At 43.2% G+C, this 18,288-nt stretch overlaps 1 protein-coding gene across 1 annotated transcript in view; it reads left to right on the top strand.

Annotated features, from left to right (window-relative positions):
* lama4 (laminin, alpha 4) overlaps positions 1-18,288 on the top strand; it is a 170,466-nt gene that overhangs the window by 107,793 nt on the left and 44,385 nt on the right. The window contains exons 23-27 of the mRNA XM_067984688.1: positions 1,787-1,949; positions 3,152-3,285; positions 9,649-9,820; positions 11,612-11,743; positions 14,716-14,855. Of these exons, the coding sequence (XP_067840789.1) occupies positions 1,787-1,949; positions 3,152-3,285; positions 9,649-9,820; positions 11,612-11,743; positions 14,716-14,855 (741 nt within the window). The remainder of the gene's footprint in view (positions 1-1,786; positions 1,950-3,151; positions 3,286-9,648; positions 9,821-11,611; positions 11,744-14,715; positions 14,856-18,288) is intronic.

Here is an 18,288-nt window from a genome sequence, read left to right as displayed (position 1 = left end):
ATAGTGGTAAATTTTCATCTTCACTGCCTGGGCAGTAATCTGGCAGAGCAGATCGACACCCATTAAAGAACCTGCCTGATATACATTTTAATGGAATGAAAAATTAATTTCAATACAATGAAAATGGGGCAGGTTCTATAATGGGCAGGTGATCAGCTCTGCCAGATTACCGACTAGACAGTAAAGATGAAAATTTACCACTGAACCATTAGCTTAAACATCCATCATCAGCGTACCATGGCTGCAGTAAGCATTATCTACAGGATGGACTACAGTAACTCGTCACAGCTTCCTCAGCAGCACCTCTCAAACCCGTGACCTCCACCACCTAGAAGGACAAGGACAGTAGGTGCATGGGAACACCGTCACCTCTAAGTTGCTCTTCAAGTCATACACCATTCTGACTTGGACCTATATCGCCATTACTTCATCGCGGCTGGATCAAAATCTTGGAACTCCCTACCTGACATCATTGGGAGAGCATCTTCACCACATAAAGAAAGAAAGACTTACATTTATATAGCGCCTTTCACGACCTCAAAATGGCCCGAAACACTTTACAGCCAGTGAAGTACATCTTTTTGAAGTGAAGTCACTGTTGTAATGTAGGAAACATAGCAGCCAATTTGTGGGACCTTGCTGTCCATAATGTGATAATGACCAGATAATCTGTTTTAGTGTTGTTGGTTGAGAGATAAACATTCGCCAGAACACAGGGGAGAACTTCTCTGCTCTTCATTGAATTGTACCATGGAATCTTTTACCTCCATCTGAGATGGAAGACGGGGGCTACGTTTATGGACTGCAACAGTTCAAGAAGAAGGCCCACCACCACCATCTCTGGACAACTAGGGATGGGCAATTAATGCTGGCCTTGCCAGCAATCCCCACATCTCAAGAATGAATTTAAAGAAAAATGAGTATGGACAGCCTCAACCCAGTCTAGGTACAAGGCAAAGCAAATCCAGAATTTGGCTTCAATTAAAAGTAAAACTGGGCGGCTGATCTGATCCTATTAGTTATCCACTGGGTGGGTTAGGTTAAAATTAGTAGGGTCTTGTCAAACCAAATTGCTATGATTAAGTACAGATGCAGTACTGTAATTTTGGTGCTTGTCACAGTGGAACTTGTTTGAATAAGCACCAATCAAATTTTAATAAATTGAATTTAACTGATTTGGGGTTATTTTGACTAAAGAATTCTTCATTCCTGAGCATGCTCAATAATTTATTTTTTCTTTCTAAATAATCATTCTACTATGTATGAGTCTGGACTATGAGCATCAGAGCTCAATTCTATCTGCAGCCATCAGAGTTCAATCCTATCTTGTCCTCACTTCCAATTTAGTCTGTAAAACAGAACATTTAAATAGACACCGCAGACTGAGGGAGATCTCTGTGTATCAGGACATCATAAATGCTTTCATGAGAGATTTCTGTGGCTAGGAATTTCTAGAAAAATCATAAAGACTTTCACTTTGAATATATTTATGATTTTGCTAGAAATACTGACCAGAGAAAATCTTCTAAGACCGTTTACAATGTTGCTGCACATTGTGACCAGAGCAATTCTTCCCCTATTTTGTGCACAGTGTACGAAACATTTTACATCAATATCATTACATTTCAAATGGAATGCATCTGTTTGAAAATGTTCAGTGGTTGGCAGTAACTCTCAATGGTCCATTTTTCATTGACAAGTCTGCCTTCAGATTTCAGAATTAACCAAACCAAAGAAAAACAGTATTGATATGACTTTTGCTGTGCTCCTTTCCTTTCTCTGATAGAGTTGGAAGGCATGGAAAAATAGAGCTAACCGTACCTAGCCCAGGTAGTACAGCAGAACAGAAATTCATCCAGAAAGGAGCAGCTGAAGGAGATGATTCCCTGCTGGATCTGGAACCTGAAAACATGGTTTTCTATGTGGGAGGAGTACCTCCAGATTTCCAGGTATGCTATCTCTGCCAATTTCCATTGTCGGTGGTGTAGTTTTAAACTTACAGAATATTTTCCTTTAAAGATGTTAACAATGTCCAACTTCCACAAGCTTGACCTACACATGAACTGCCACAAAATGTCTCCAAAACAGCATTAGCCTTTGAGTACTGCAGCACATTTTGTTACCCTGGTCAAATTGTAACAAGGTATAATGCAAAAATAACTTGTAATTTTCCAACCTTTCCTGTAGCCTCTGCCCCATTTCTTCCCTAAGCCTCTTCCCAATTATTCCTCCAATTGCTTGGAGACATTTACACTACTGCCAGTAATAATATCCTGACACTGCTAGTTCCAGCTCCCCACTCCTTGAGATAGATTGCCTTTCAAACACAGTACTCCATGGTTAACTGATTAAATTCCATCAATGCAGTAAGTACATTTAGTGACAGATATCCTTGCTGCTCAAATGTTCTGAATGGAAGCCAAGTATATCCCCATGTGCACTGTTGAGCCATCTCATTTTATGTTGTGTATGTAATTTTTCCTCTTGGTTTGTAATATTTAGCATGACATATTTTGGATAATTTCTGCTGAAGTTAGGAATTGTTTCAATAGTTCTTACACCTCCTCTGGGCATATTAACTGGGTTTCCATTTTTTGGACTTACTATTGATGCGAAACACTTACAAGCAGTTTCATAGCTACTTTGCTGCTGCAGTAATAAGCTCATTATTGAACAGAAAGTAACTCCTAAGTTCAAGAAGCTAGCATTACTTCCAGTTCCAAAATTTTTTTTAAAAACAAACAAAAAATGGAGATTTAGGATTTGTCCTTTTTGAAGAAGTGGAATCAAAATATCTTGCTTGTCCCTAATTAGTACAGTAAATCTTCATTAAGATTATAGACAGATGTGAACTCTAAATCAGCCATAATAATATCATCTTGTGATGCAGTTATGCATAATGTAGCCCAGCCATGTTATGTAATTTCTTTGTACCCACTCTTGCATTGTATTACTCATTAAACTGGCAGAATATTCATAAGCCTAAGAAAGAATAATGCCCTGGTAAGGACTGCAACAGAATGGCAGGTTGACAAAATGAAACTAAATACAAGTCACTGTTTCTGTGCTAAGCCTTTCATAAGGTTATGGCCATGTTCTGCACACTAATGGAGTTGTCTTAACAGAATTGTTTCTGTCTTGTTTGCCACAGCTTCCTGTCAGCTTGAACCTGCCTGGCTTTGTTGGCTGTATTGAACTGACCACACTTAATGATGACATAACAAGCCTCTACAACTTCAAGCAGATATACAACCTAAACATAACAACCCACAGACCCTGTACAAGGTAAACAGATCCTTGTGCATGTCAAACTTTGGCAAAGCATAAATGATGTCTTCACTTTTGTAACTCCAGATATATTCAGAGATGTTTCATTCAGTTCATTTAGCTGAAACTGTCCTATTCTATTGTCCCTAAATTTGGGAGTTAATTTTGAAATGATCAGTTCTTGCTTGGCATTTGGCAGTTGTCACCATTAGTGTTAAAGGAGTAATGGACCACAAAAGCAGTCTAACTAAGGCCTTTTTAACCAAATTACCAGGTGTAATGCTTACTCTTAACATTTTTCCATCAACAAGGGCCCTGAATTTATGCAGGCCTTTCATCCCAGTTTTAGTGTCAACTTCTGCTCACCAGGAACCTCCGCTCCAGACCTTACTAGTATGTGGCATCAGGAGAAGGATTCTCAATTTAAATATTTCTGGTGCGTGTCTGCACCACTACGGTGCATTTTAGGCACCAGGTTAGACGAGGGGTGGGTGTTACTATGCTTCAAAATGTCCTGACAGCCCAGACTTAGCAGCCATTTGATTGTAAAGGTAGCTGATTCCAGGTGACCGGCTATTTTTGCCTTCAGGGGTTTAGGTTAAGACCCAGCTTATCTGACCGACAGGCCGGTAGGCTTCTTCTCAACTGGCAAACCAGCCACCCAGTGGATCCCAAGTCCTGGTCTGGGAGTCCCCTCTTCTGGCCATGTCTCCTCTGATGCAGATAGCTTTGTTTGAGGCAGATGGAGGTTCCATCGCAAACACGGCCCTGTGGAAATTGGTAGTGAAGTCCAGAGTCTGGCGTATCCTTTCTCCTGGGCCTTCTCCCACACTTCTGCCCTACTTATGGTGGGAGAGTGCCAGCAGGCCCATGGAAATTCAGGGCCACAATCCATTTTAATCAATCATAATCTTGTGTAAAAATACAGCTTGTGATATTCAATGAGTTAAATTGATGAATAGCTGAGCTGCATGGAGCAGGAAGGTTTCACATCCCAACCAATTGCTATCAGCTCAGGTGGCATTAAGGATGTGACAATTGGTTTCAGTATCCCTACACAAAGGAGTTGAAAAATCAAGCAGGGTTCCTGATCTGTGCTCAAGGTACAAGTATAGTGAACACCAGGTGAGGACAGTATCAGGTTTGGTTGTGACGCCTCTTCAGTCATAACGGGCTGCTGACACTCCCATCACGTACATACGGAAGTGCCCAATTTCAGTGACATAGTAAATGGTGCCCTACACTTGTTAAACTGTAAGCAATCAAGGAGCCTTTTGGAGCGGAGAAAATTGGCCAGAAAAATAGCAAGACAAATACATACTGCAACACTCTGCCAACTTTATTATGGGGTAGTTAGATGTTTGGAAACTTTTGATTCTCATATTGTTAAGCAGGGAATTCACAACAAAATATTTTTTAAAAGGAACTACTGTTAGTAATGTTCTTAAAGCACTGATTATTCAATCAGAGTCGAAACATCAATTTTAATTGGCATACATAGCTCCACTAAAGCAGCAGAATACGTTCCCAGTAAATCTGTCTTGTCAGTTTCAAATCAATTTCATGCAATTACAATCTGTCAAACAGCTGTTTCTATGAACTTTCAGGATGTTGCATCATCTGGCCAAAAATCTCTTGCAGGAAAGGAATTATGTAGGCTTTAATGGTATTACAGAAAAACCAGCTGGGGCAATATGCTTTCTTGTTACGGATATGATTAAAACTGTGCAGTATAATGGATAAAACTGTGCAGTATAATAATAATAGAAGATTGGACAGAATTTAAAAAACAACAAAGAATGACTAAAAGAATAATGAGGGAGAAATTAGAGTATGAGAGAAAGCTAGCTCGAAATATAAAAACAGATGGTAAGAGTTTCTATAGGTATTTAAAAAGGAAAAGAGTAAGTAAAGTGAGTGTTGGTCCTCTAGAGAGAGTCTTGGGAATTAATAATGGAGAACAAGGAAATGGTGGATGAATTGAACAGATATTTTGTGTCCGTCTTCACTGTAGAGCATACAAATAACATGCCAGAAATAATTGTGAATCAAGAGGTGAAAGGAAGGGAGGAATTTAATACATTTACAATCACCAGGGAAAAGGTTTTAAAAAAAATATTCGAACTAAAAGCTGACAAGTCCCCAGGTCCTGACTGACTTCATCCTAGGGTCTTAAAAGAAGTGGCTGCAGAGATAGTAGATGTATTGGTATTAATTTTCCAAAATTCCCTAGATTCTGGAAGTGTCCCATCAGATTGGAATATAGTGAATGTAACTCCTCTATTGAAGAAAGGAGGGAGACGGAAGGTAGGAAACTACAGGCCAGTTAGCTTAACATCTGTTGTAAGGAAAATGCTAGAATTTATTATTAAGGAGGTTATAGCAAGGCACTTAGAAAATCTCAATGCAATCAGGCAGAGTAAACACGGCTTTGTGAAAGGGAAATCATGTTTGACTAATTTATTAGAGTTCTTTGAGGAAGAAACAAGCAACATGGATAAAGGGGATCCTGTGGAGGTGGTGTACTTGGGTTTCCAGAAGGCTTTTGACAAGATGCCACATGAAAGGCTACTACACAAAATAAGAGCTCATGGTGTAAGGGGTAACATATTAGCATGGATAAAGGATTGGTTAGCTAACAGGAAACAGAGAGTAGGCACAAATGGATCATTTACAGGTTGGCAAGATGTAACGAGTGGAGTGCCACAGGGATCAGTGCTGGGGCCTCAACTATTTACAATCTATATCAATGACTTGGATGAAAGGACCGAATGTCTGGTTGCTAAATTTGCTGATGACACAAAGGTAGGTAGGAAAGTAAGTTGTGAAGAGGACATAAGGAGTCTGCAAAGGGATATAGATAGGCTAAGTGAATGGGCAAAAATTTGGCAAATGGAGTATAATGTGGGAAAATGTGAACTTGTCCACTTTGGCAGGAGGAATAGAAAAGCAACATATTATTTAAATGGAGAGAGAATGCAGAACTCTGAGGTACAGAGGGATCTGGGTGTCCTAGTACATGAATCACAAAAAGTTAGTATGCAGGTACAGCAAGTGATTAGGAAGGCAAATGGAATGTTGTCATTTATTGCAAGGGGAATGGAATATAAAAGTAGAGATGTTTTGCTACAGTTGTACAGGGCATTGGTGAGACCACATCTCGAATACTGTGTGCAGTTTTGGTCTCCTTATTTAAGAAAGGACATGATTGTTTTAGAGGCAGTTCAGAGAAGATTCACTTGACTGATTCCTGGGATGAGGGGGTTATCTTATGAGGAAAGGTTGGACAAGTTGGACCTGTATACATTGGAGTTTAGAAGAATGAGAGGTGATCTTACTGAAACATATAAGATCCTGAGGGGACTTGAAGGGGTAGATACTGAAAGGATGTTTCCCCTTGTGGAAAAGACTAGAAGTAGGGGCCAGATTTTAAAAATAAGGGGTCTTCCATTTACGTTGGAGATGAGGAGAATTTTTTCTCTGAGGGTCGTGAGTCTGTGGAACTTCCTTCCCCAGAGAGCGATGGAGGCAGGGTCATTGAATATTTTTAAGGCTGAGTTAGATAGATTTCTGATTAACAAGGGAGTCAAAGGTTATAGTAGGTAGATGGGAAAGCAGGGCTGAGGTCACAATCAGATCAGCCATGATCTTATCAAATGGCAGAGCAGGCTCGAGGGGCCGATTGGTCTATCCTGCTCTTAATTCGTATGTTGATATTAATTATCAGTGAATTTGATAAGAAAATGGGGTGATGATGTAACATCTTAGTGTTACAACATTTTGAGCCACGGATCATAAAGCGTGGAATCAATCTTGCAGTTTTCACATAACTGTTACCCTATTTGGCTAAGGCATCGAGGTAGATGCTTTCACACAGGAAGAGAGAAAAAATTTGGAGAATCAACCACTCTAGGTTGAATTGCACCCCCTAGCCTTTGTCTCAAGTGTGAGATTGGCTGAGCCCTTGTAGCAGGATGTATGCCTGCTGCGTCAGTTAGTAAGTGCTGTATGGTACTCAAGGTGGGGCAAAAATTGCAATGAAAATAACAAATCTAAAAATTATTAAAAGAATTTGAACATTTGTGTCCTTCATGTAGTAAAATACAAGCCTGACAAATAGTTCTAAATGACACGAGCTGGACACAATGGCCCTGATATTTACGGGGAGGTGAGTAGGGAGCTTGGGAGCGGCTGGGGGGTGGGGGCGGAGTCAGCCTGGAGATCGGGGGTGGGGGGTGGGCTTTGGATCATGGGGACAGAGGCTGATCACGGTAGGTTTGCTTGAGGGGCTGGAAGGAAGCACTCCTGCTCCTCCTGACCCACAAGCAGTGCTGTAAAGGCACTTACCTGCTGGATCCAGCCATTCTCATCTCCCTTCAGCTGCCGGGTTAAGAGCCCTGGGAAACCCGGACCGTAGCCGTTAAATATAAAAGTCTGTTAAAATTTGAGGCACACAGTCTCATTAGCATATTGAAATAAATTTCCTGCCTCTCCAGATCAGATTAGTCACCCGCCCCCCAACCTGTCTCTGTTAAAATCGGAAGTGGGTTGGGGTTGGGTTTCAGATGTTTGAAATTTTTACCCACCTCCCCACCATTAACCCAACTTATCGTGGGGGTTAAAATAATTACCCCCAATATTTCTGAATTCTGATGAGGATGCACCGACCTGTGGTGGGACACTGCAGCAGAGAAGGGGGGTGGGGAGGAGGATCAATCACAGACTCAGGTGGAGCTGCCACACACTCAAATAATGCCGACAATGAGAAACAAGCTTCCCTGATGTTGCCGCATATGAGGTCAGTGCCCTCTGCCATGAACCCTGTTATCTGCCACACAATCTGAGAAAGCAACCTCACTACTTGCACATAGGTGTGATGTTCATTGAGCATCCTTATTTTCATAGCAGGACCCATGATATCTGAATCCATAGCCTCTGCCAAGGGCAGAAACCTCTACAGCCACCAGTGGAGAACTGCTGATTCCCGTTCCACTTCCTATTCCGACCCACTTTCTTGTGCTCAGTCACTCAGCTGGTGCAATATCATAATCTTTGCTATTTTGATCCTCACGTGTGACATTCTCTGTGCTGATGCGTAGGATAGAGAAAGTGGTGACCAAGGACAAAAATTGGGGTGGGGAGCTTAGATGCCAGTGGTAGATGGGACAGGATGGTCATCATTATCACCATCATTGTCATCAACATTGTAATAATCTTCAAAAAGTTGGATCTTCTTCTTCCTCCCCCCCCCCTTGCTGTGCTAGACCTGCAGAAAAAGAGGCAATGAGATAAGAATAGATGTGCTGCACTCAGAAATGATAGCGAGATAGACAGTTCAATGGTAGCTTGTTTCTTTAAAGTGCTGGAGCAGGTATAAGTACTACTTTGCACCTACTTACCTGCAACAGGCACAGAGCCACCAACCTTGCCATTGCCCACTGACACTTGCCACCCCATCAGATTGAGTGCTTGCTCCTCAAATGCAATGACCTCCCTTAAACCTGGGATCCCCTCTGCCAATAGGCTGCCTCTCCTGGACATAGTGTGTGAGTTCCTCCTGCAACAATATTAACAGCATTAGGTAAAGGCAAGTATCTGAAGGGAATCTCCCAGGTGACAAGACAGCTGAATTACCAGGGAGGACAAGTGCCAAAAGGACCCTATAAGATGAGAACAGTAAGGACCTGTGAGGAGAAGCCCAAACACCAGTTCCAGTTGCAAGAGTTAGAGAGCCATTGAACCATGGTGAACAGTAAATTAAATCTATTAAACTCAAGAGTCCAAAAATAGCAATTATGTTATAAAACATATGTTATGTTTTTCTGCGATTGCTAATACTTTCTGCCTCATGATATTCTGAAAAAAGTATTTTAGATAATGAGGTGATACGGCATATTGATGCTGCAAAGTGTCGTGCCATGCTGTGCTATGAAGTAATATGAATAGGTTTGTCCCTATGATTCTCCACAAGGAGTGATTTCTCATCTTGCCTGTGCTGTAAGGGAAACAATTAGGTGTAGACTTCCCCACAGGGAGATGGAAAACAAATCAAAGAGTGAGTTGCTGGGACCTGCCCTTTACCACTCACTAGTGATCAGACCAAGAGCACAATTGGCAGAGACATGTGAACACATCACCTGAGCTCCTACTTAGCTGGAGAATATTATCTAACACTGATGGTGGCAGGGGAGAACTAGAGGAGAAAAATAAATTTGGAAGTGGGACAGATTAATAAGATTAAAACATGATATTCATTATTAGGTTGTATATTAGCAATACCATTAGTTACTAAATGTGTTAATGTTTGTTGCTACTGTAGCGCAGGCCAATTTCAATTCACATGTGTTTCCTTCCTTTACCCTGTTGAATTTTTTTTTTTAGGTACAAACTTGCTTTTGCCCAGAGTAGGGCAGCAAATTTCTACTTTGACGGTTCAGGCTATGCTTTTGTGCGTAACATACAAAGGAGAGGGAAATTCAACATAGCAACTCGGTTCAATCTGGACATTCGCACACCAGCTGACAGTGCCCTCCTGTTACTGATGGTGAATGGGGTAAGGGCAGCCAGCTACCTGTACAGGAATAATTTAATAATGGTGTTTATTCTGGTACTGTAGAATGTAAAATACAAGTGACCTGAAAGAAAAATAATGGGGCAAACTTTATGAAATGGTACTCCAGGCACGGAGCTTCACTCACTGGGAGCATATGTGGGGAATTTGAGCATTTAGGTCAGTGGGCCACACTGGATCTTCCATCTGTTAAAATTTCTAATAGAAATTAAAATTAATGGATGGAAAATCATGAGCTGGAATTCCCAATATGTGCTCTGGGCATCTGAAATGCAAATTCATAAAATCTACCCTAATATTTAAATATTTTGTGATTCATTTAATATTGTTCAGCAGCACAATGAATTTAACATTTAGTACACAATCCCCTGCCCCATTAACTTGTATTTTATATCTGATGCTTTGAAATCAACCAGATTAACGCTGGCATGACAGTGCAATGAAAACTAGAAAAAATACTCATGGCACAAACTCTGCTTGTGATTTTACTGTTGATCACTTCTGTGCCCATATTGAAGGGGTAATATCACTATTGTAGAGTTTTTAAATATAGCTGTGCAGCTCTCTTTATTAATGCACAATAAGCACAAAAACATGCATTTATTAAATGCCTTTAACATAGGAAAACATCCCAAAACACCTCATACAAATGGACCCCAAGCCAAAGAAGGAAGGATGAGGAAGAGCAATCAGAAGCTTAGTAAAGGGCACAGATTAAATTATGACAGCAAAAGCATTCTACTGTTCTCATGCAATTTCCCCAGGAGAACATGGAGCTCTGGCCAATCCTAAGTGGAACATGTGGAACCCTTTTAATATGGCATTCCACTAGTGAAATACTAATGACATATTTGCAAGGAATGGTAGTAATGCAGTCATTGTCATATAAAAGGGCTTTGCAGAAGCACAAACAACATTAGCAATAGCAGTAAGCCTTCAAAATTGTCTCCATAGTCTCCATCAAATTGAAATGAGTATTTTAGTCCTAATGTAGTCACAATTATATTTGTTGTTTTGACTATTATCAGATGAGTTTTTATGTCATAGAAATCTAAAGCACTTATTACTTCCATTATCACTATTCCTAAGTATTGAACCGGATCCTGGTGGAGCGGGGCATCTCACAGTGCGCGCAATTAGTTAGACTTTTTTCTGCAAACTTCAGCTCGAAAATCTTTTGCACAGTAACTTGCTGGAAGTGCGAGCTGATAACGATGTGGCGATGGCAACGGGGCATCTGGAACCTTAGTGAACGGCGGGACCAACATTGAATCTCCTTAACTCATGAGATTTAAGGATTAAGAAAGAAACAGGAATGACAGAGAAGGAGGGAAAATTAGAATGGGTGAATTAGAGTCAAATCAAGTACAGACAGAGAAATAAAAAGAGGGAAAGATTGGATTAAGAGAAAAGAGACAGGAAGGAAAATTAAGAAAAAAAATTGAGATTTGACATTTTTAAAATCACTAACAACAATTGGCTACATGCAGGATTGAGATGAACAGAATACATTGTTCCCTTTCTGGGCCAGAGATGTTGATTGGCATTGCATTGCATCGCATCAGTTACTAGAGTTATCAGACTTAACTTCCTGTGGCGAGTCTAATGGGCAATTAATGTGCAAATCCAACAAGTTCTTAAAAATAACGGGGAGGCTAAGAGCGCGATGCCGTTTGTGCAAAGCAAACAGCGGAATGGCGTAAATCGACAGCAAGTTCTGGAGATTCACAACTCCTGCTTTTAACGCAAATATTTTTTCTCTCATTTTCTTAGGATATGTTCTTCAGTATGGAAATGCAAAATGGTTACATACGCTTGGTTTATGATTTTGGATTCAGCAAAGGCCCTGTTGTACTAGAAGACACTGACAAGAGGAAACTTATTAATGATGCAAAATATCATGAGGTGAATGGTCTAGGGCAGAATATGACTTCTTTGAAAAGTCAAGCAATATTTCAGGTCTAAAATGTTTTAAATGTGTAAAATGAAGGTTTAGTTTTAACAGATAGTGATATAATATTGTAATAAAAAATTATCTGTGAGGGTGGCTTGTAATGAATGTTTTGAGTTACAGGGTTCTTCTCACTTAATTTTGCCACTGTAGGAATTTTGGATTGAATGGCTCAAATGGCAAAATACTTTATCGAGGGACAGACGAAAGCATTCAGTGCTGAGAGAGTTGAATGTTGAAAGATAAAATAATCCAAGCGTTGACTAACCAGCTCTTTATATTTTTTTAAATAAAGTAAGGTCATAACTTCATTAGAACAGCACACGTAGTGATTTTGCACGTCCACATTAACTGGTGCGCCAAAGATAATGCTGCATAGATTTGCAACCCTTTGTTACCCTGGTCAACTTTGTTCCTTCAACTAATGTCACCTAAGAACAGATTGGCTGTGAGTCATCTCCTGCCTGTTTGTGCGATGTTGCTGACAGAGATTGGCTGCTGCTTTCTCTTATATGACAATCACTATGGGCCCGATATTACCAGGGCGGTGGGTTCGCGGCGGGGCGACAATTGGGCGCGTGGGTAACGCGCCCGGTGAAATCAGTCTGCCCCGAACGCAATCGCAGGCTAATTGGATCCACTTACCTCTTGTTCTGGGTTCCCAGCTGCTAAGCTGCGCGGCGGGCGGACTGCGCATGTGCAGTTAGGTCAGTCAGCTGGAGGAGCTCTATTTAAAGGGGCAGTCCTCCGCTGACTGATGCTGCAAGAAATAGGAAAAATGACAGCATGGAGCAGCCCAAGGGGAAGGCTGCTCCCAGGTTTAATGATGCCTCACTCCAGGTATCATTGGATGGGGTGAGGAGGAGGGGCAGGACAGAGATCTTCCCCCCGGCGAGCGGGAGGAAGCAGCCTGCCTCTGCCACCAAGAAGGCCTGACTCGAGGTGGCAGAGGAGGTCACCAGCACCACCAACATATCGCCCACCTGCATACAGTGCAGGAGGTGCTGCAATGACCTAAGTAGGTCAGCCAAAGTGAGTACACTTACTCATTCCCCTACACTCCGTCTGCCACATCACCGCCCCCACCCCACATCTCCTTCTGCACTGCCAACACTACTCTGTCACATCACCCCACACACTCACTCAAACCTCATCCTCATTTTACCTGCACTTACTCACCTCGCCAGTACTCATCCCGCCACTACCACTCAACCCAATCCTCATACAATCTCATGGCTCTATCTCATACTCACCCTCTCATGCATCTCTTTCACAGTCAGCTTCACTCAACCTGCCACTACCTGTGCTGTAGCCACAGGGCATGCATCACATATGTGCAGTAGGCAGCGTAAGGCAAATGTGTCGTGAGCATGAAGGGGATGCACAAGGATGTTTGAGGGTTTGTCATGGTTTTTACTTATATTGAATTTCTGACCAACTCACATCACATATATTGGCACCACTACTGCCACGTCTTTGCGAATCTTGTCTGGTTTGTGCAATAATGCCCTTTCCTGAGGATCACAATGAAGACCCACAATTGATGCCACCCATTGTGTCACTGCAGAGTGGGTGTAGGTGTATTTGCAGGGCTCTTTTGTGCAGACGACTGAGAGACGTCGGCAATGTCCCCGGTGGCACCCTGGAAGGATGCGGAGGAGAAGTTGTTGAGGGCAGTGGTGACGTTGACAGCGACAGGTAAGAAGATGGTGCTCGGGCCAGCCGGGAGCAGCTCGGCATGAAGGAGGCTGCAGATGTCCATGACTACATGTCGAGTGACTCTGAGCCTCCGTGTGCACTGCTGCTCAGAGAGGTCCAGGAAGCTGAGCCTCAGTCAGTGGACCCTGTGGCGAGGGTAATGCCCTCTGCGACGCATCTCTCTCTGCGGTTGCCCTCCCTCCTGCTGTGGAGGTGGATGTGTCACAGCACTGTGTTGTGGAGCTCCACGTGTCAGAGGTGGACGGCGAGGCCGAGGAGGTCATGACTGCAGCTACGGCAGCCCCCATCCAGAAGATGTACATCTGAGGGGGTCCGCAAGGTAGGTAAATGTGTCTGCACACCGGGGTAAGTGTGCAAGTTGGTGAATTTTATTGTTAGGAGGAGGGTGGTGGAGGCCAATCTTTGTCCAAAGTGACAGAGTGGCCTCCTGCAATGGGTGAGGGTCTCCCCCACCCACCTGTCAAATGGACCTTTGCAGCTGCCACAGGCTGATGGCTGCAACACGTCCATTTGAACTGGGAGTGTTTCCCCCAGTACGGGAAACAGTCCCAGTTGTTTGTAAAATCCCAACCCTCCTAAAATATCTCGTTAATCAGGTCTGTAAACGACCTGAAATACCAAAATAAATAGCTTAAGTGGCACCCCGCTGGCTTTAATTGCCTGCGGGATTCCCACATGCGGGGGCTGCCCGCGCATGTCAGCGCGTCTGTGGGAAACCCGGAAGTGGGCGGGTTGGAGCCGTGCTCCCGACCCGCCCCGGGAATCCCCGATTTTCGGAGTCCCCCCGCCAGGAACGCACCCGGTCGCGGGTGCTAAAATCATGCCCTATATTTCAAAACACAATTTATTTGAAACGTTTTTAAAGATGTTTTGACGTAAATGGGCTATATAAATGTAAGTATTATTTGTTTATCTTGACTGAAAGTAGGGATGAAGCAGTGAGGTGGTTCAATTGTTAAATATCACAGAGGAGTCTGCAAGCCATTGGGTGAGGAGGAGAGGTGAGCTCCTTTCCAAAACTGAAGTGGACAATTTGTTTTTCGATTTCATTGCTAGTTTTGTTTTATTCATGGGAACCCTATGACTCAAAACATTAATTGCAAGCCACCATATGTGGACTATTAGCAAAGCACACACTGCTATGCATGTATCCTAAATTTTCCATCTCTGAGGAGGACTATTAAACCAATTGTGTATTTTCCTTTAGGTCTCATTCATTTACCATAATTCTAAGAAGATGATCCTGCTGATTGACAGAATCAATGTAAAAAGTGTTGAAAATGAAAAGAAGAGCATGTATTTCTCTGATGTCTATGTTGGTGGAGCCCCTGCTGAGGTCTTATCAAGGTTAGTTAATGTGTAGTGTAAATATTTTTTCATCTTCTTTGCAGAATATTCATTCAGTGAACTTTGAAAATAATGAAGAATTTGCCTTATACAGCCCTTCGTAAATTAGTCTAAATAAATCATCTAAAAAGATTTAAATAACCACACTACTAAGCAAAACATTTCAGTATAACTTAGTATTTACTCCTTTGCTTTTCTCCTTCATTGTTGAAAGAATCAGAAAAGGTCACTTTTGAAACTATTAATGTTACCAGTGCCTAGATCACCAGGCAGATTTGCCCATACTTGGGAAAAAATTTATACTGCCATCTCGCAGAACATAGGCTGGGGAGAAAGTTTTAGAGCAGATGTTCTGTAGCATGGGTGTGCCTGGACAGGGAGGTGAAATCCAAAGGGTGAAAAGGAGAGGAAAGGGAGCCAGAAGGTATAGCCAGGAGACAGACAATCAGGATGAGAGCCCACCGGGGCTGAATCTAGCCAACTGCTTCTCCAGTCTGAAATGTTAATAATTTGATGGAGGCCCAGTCTCCTGAGGCCGTTTCTGAAGGAAACCAGAGAGTGGCAGTGGTCCATATGCAATCTGGTACCACCTGACTGATACCACCTGAAGAACCAGTAAGCACAAGAAAAGACAAATGCTAGTATCAGGGAATGTGAAGATTATAAAAATAAAACAAAAACTCAAAACTAGTATTCTAGGAATATGACCAAAGCCACGCATTAAGCCAGGCAGACAGAAGATGATTAGGCAGCTGAGCATGTGATTGGAAGAGTGTTGTGGGAGGAAGGGATTCAGGTCTGTGGGACATTTTGGATAGCTCCTGGAGGATGTTTCCGAGTGCTTGTGTTGGGAATTCTGCGCATGTGCAGATGCCGTACCAGAGGGATGAACTCCACCTGAACCAAACTGCTGATAATGTCCTGGCACTGAGAATAAATAGAGCTGTGAATTTAAACTAGTAAGTTTAGTGGAGTGTGATGAAGTGACTGATCTTAAGAGTATATCGGGAGGGGTTATGAATAAATTTAGTGAAGGGGCGAAACTGTTTAAATGGAAAGCTCAAAGGAGATGGATATGGTGAGACATACTTTTAAGAGAAAGGCTAAAAAATAGTGAAGGGAAGAATGAGATAAAAACAGAGTACAAATATGATGTGGAGATGCCGGTGATGGACTGGGGTTAACAAGTGTAAACAATTTTACAACACCAAGTTATAGTCCAACGATTTTATTTTTAATCCCACAAGCTTTCGGGGGCTTTCCCCTTCCTCAGGCGGTGTGGAAATGACAATTTCGAATCCTTCGCATTTTAAGATCACATAACAATGCCTGGTGATTACTGCCCGTTGCCAAGGCAATCACAGTGAGCAGACAGAAAGGTGTCATCGAAAAGGCCACTGAATATACAACCCCCCAAAAAAAAAGAGAGAGAGAGAGAAGGAAGACAGTCAATGACCCGTTATATTAAAAACAGATAACATTTGTTCGCTGGTGGGGTTACGTGTAGTGTGACATGAACCCAAGATCCCGGTTGAGGCCGTCCTCATGGGTGCGGAACTTGGCTATTAATTTCTGCTCGACGATTTTGCGTTGTCGTGTGTCTCGAAGGCCGCCTTGGAGTATGCTTACCCGAAGGTCGGTGGCTGAATGTCCATGACTGCTGAAGTGTTCCCCGACAGGGAGAGAACCCTCCTGTTTGGCGATTGTTGCGCGGTGTCCGTTCATCCGTTGTCGCAGCGTCTGCATGGTCTCGCCAATGTACCATGCTCTGGGGCATCCTTTCCTGCAACGTATGAGGTAAACAACGTTGGCCGAGTCACAGGAGTATGAACCGTGCACCTGGTGGGTGGTGTCCTCTCGTGTGATGGTGGTATCTGTGTCGATGATCTGGCATGTCTTGCAGAGGTTACCGTGGCAGGGTTGTGTGGTGTCGTGGACGCTGTTCTCCTGAAGGCTGGGTAATTTGCTGCGAACGATGGTTTGTTTGAGGTTGGGTGGCTGTTTAAAGGCGAGTAGTGGAGGTGTGGGGATGGCCATAGCGAGGTGTTCGTCATCATTGATGACATGTTAAAGGCTGCGGAGAACATGGCGTAGTTTCTCCGCTCCGGGGAAGTACTGGACGACGAAGGGTACTCTGTTGGTTGCGTCCCGTGTTAGTCTTCTGAGGAGGTCTACGCGATTTTTCGCTGTGGCCCGTCGGAACTGTCGATCGATGAGTCGAGCATCATATCCCGTTCTTACTAGGGCGTCTTTCAGCGTCTGTAGGTGTCCATCGCGTTCCTCCTCGTCTGAGCAGACCCTGTGTATTCGCAGGGCCTGTCCATAGTGGATGGCCTCTTTGACGTGGTTAGGGTGGAAGCTGGAAAAGTGGAGCATTGTGAGATTGTCCGTGGGCTTGCGGTAGAGTGAGGTGCTGAGGTGCCCGTCTTTGATGGAGATTCGTGTGTCCAAGAAAGAAACTGATTCTGAGGTGTAGTCCATGGTGAGCTTGATGGTGGGATGGAACTTGTTGATGTTATCGTGTAGTCTCTTTAGTGATTCCTCACCGTGGGTCCATAGAAAGAAAATGTCGTCGATGTATCTGGTGTATAGTGTTGGTTGGAGGTCCTGTGCAGTGAAGAAGTCCTGCTCAAACTTGTGCATGAAAATGTTGGCGTATTGGGGTGCGAATTTGGTCCCCATGGCTGTTCCGTGTGTTTGGGTAAAGAACTGGTTATTGAAGGTGAAGACATTGTGATCCAGGATGAAGCGGATGAGTTGTAGGATGGCGTCTGGAGATTGGCTGTTGTTGGTGTTGAGTATTGATGCTGTCGCAGCAATGCCGTCATCATGGGGGATACTGGTGTATAGCGCCGAGACGTCCATCGTGGTGAGAAGTGTTCCTGGTTCAACAGGTCCGTGGGTACTGAGTTTTTGTAGAAAGTCTGTAGTGTCGCGACAGAAGCTGGGGGTTCCCTGCACGATAGGTTTCAGGATGCCCTCGATGTATCCAGAGAGGTTCTCACACAGGGTTCCATTGCCTGATACGATAGGACGTCCGGGTGTGTTGGCTTTGTGTATCTTTGGGAGGCAGTAGAAGTCTCCCACGCGGGGAGTACGTGGGAGACTTCATCGATGACGGCATCGCTGCGACAGCATCAATACTCAACACCAACAACAGCCAATCTCCAGACGCCATCCTACAACTCATCCGCTTCATCCTGGATCACAATGTCTTCACCTTCAATAACCAGTTCTTTACCCAAACACACGGAACAGCCATGGGGACCAAATTCGCACCCCAATACGCCAACATTTTCATGCACAAGTTCGAGCAGGACTTCTTCACTGCACAGGACCTCCAACCAACACTATACACCAGATACATCGACGACATTTTCTTTCTATGGACCCATGGTGAGGAATCACTAAAGAGACTACACGATAACATCAA

The sequence above is a fragment of the Heptranchias perlo genome, chromosome 5 (genome assembly GCF_035084215.1).
Source record: "Heptranchias perlo isolate sHepPer1 chromosome 5, sHepPer1.hap1, whole genome shotgun sequence".
Taxonomy (NCBI): domain Eukaryota; kingdom Metazoa; phylum Chordata; class Chondrichthyes; order Hexanchiformes; family Hexanchidae; genus Heptranchias; species Heptranchias perlo.
The sequence above is the reverse complement of the archived record's forward strand: the minus strand, read 5'-3'. Positions and strand labels throughout refer to the sequence as shown.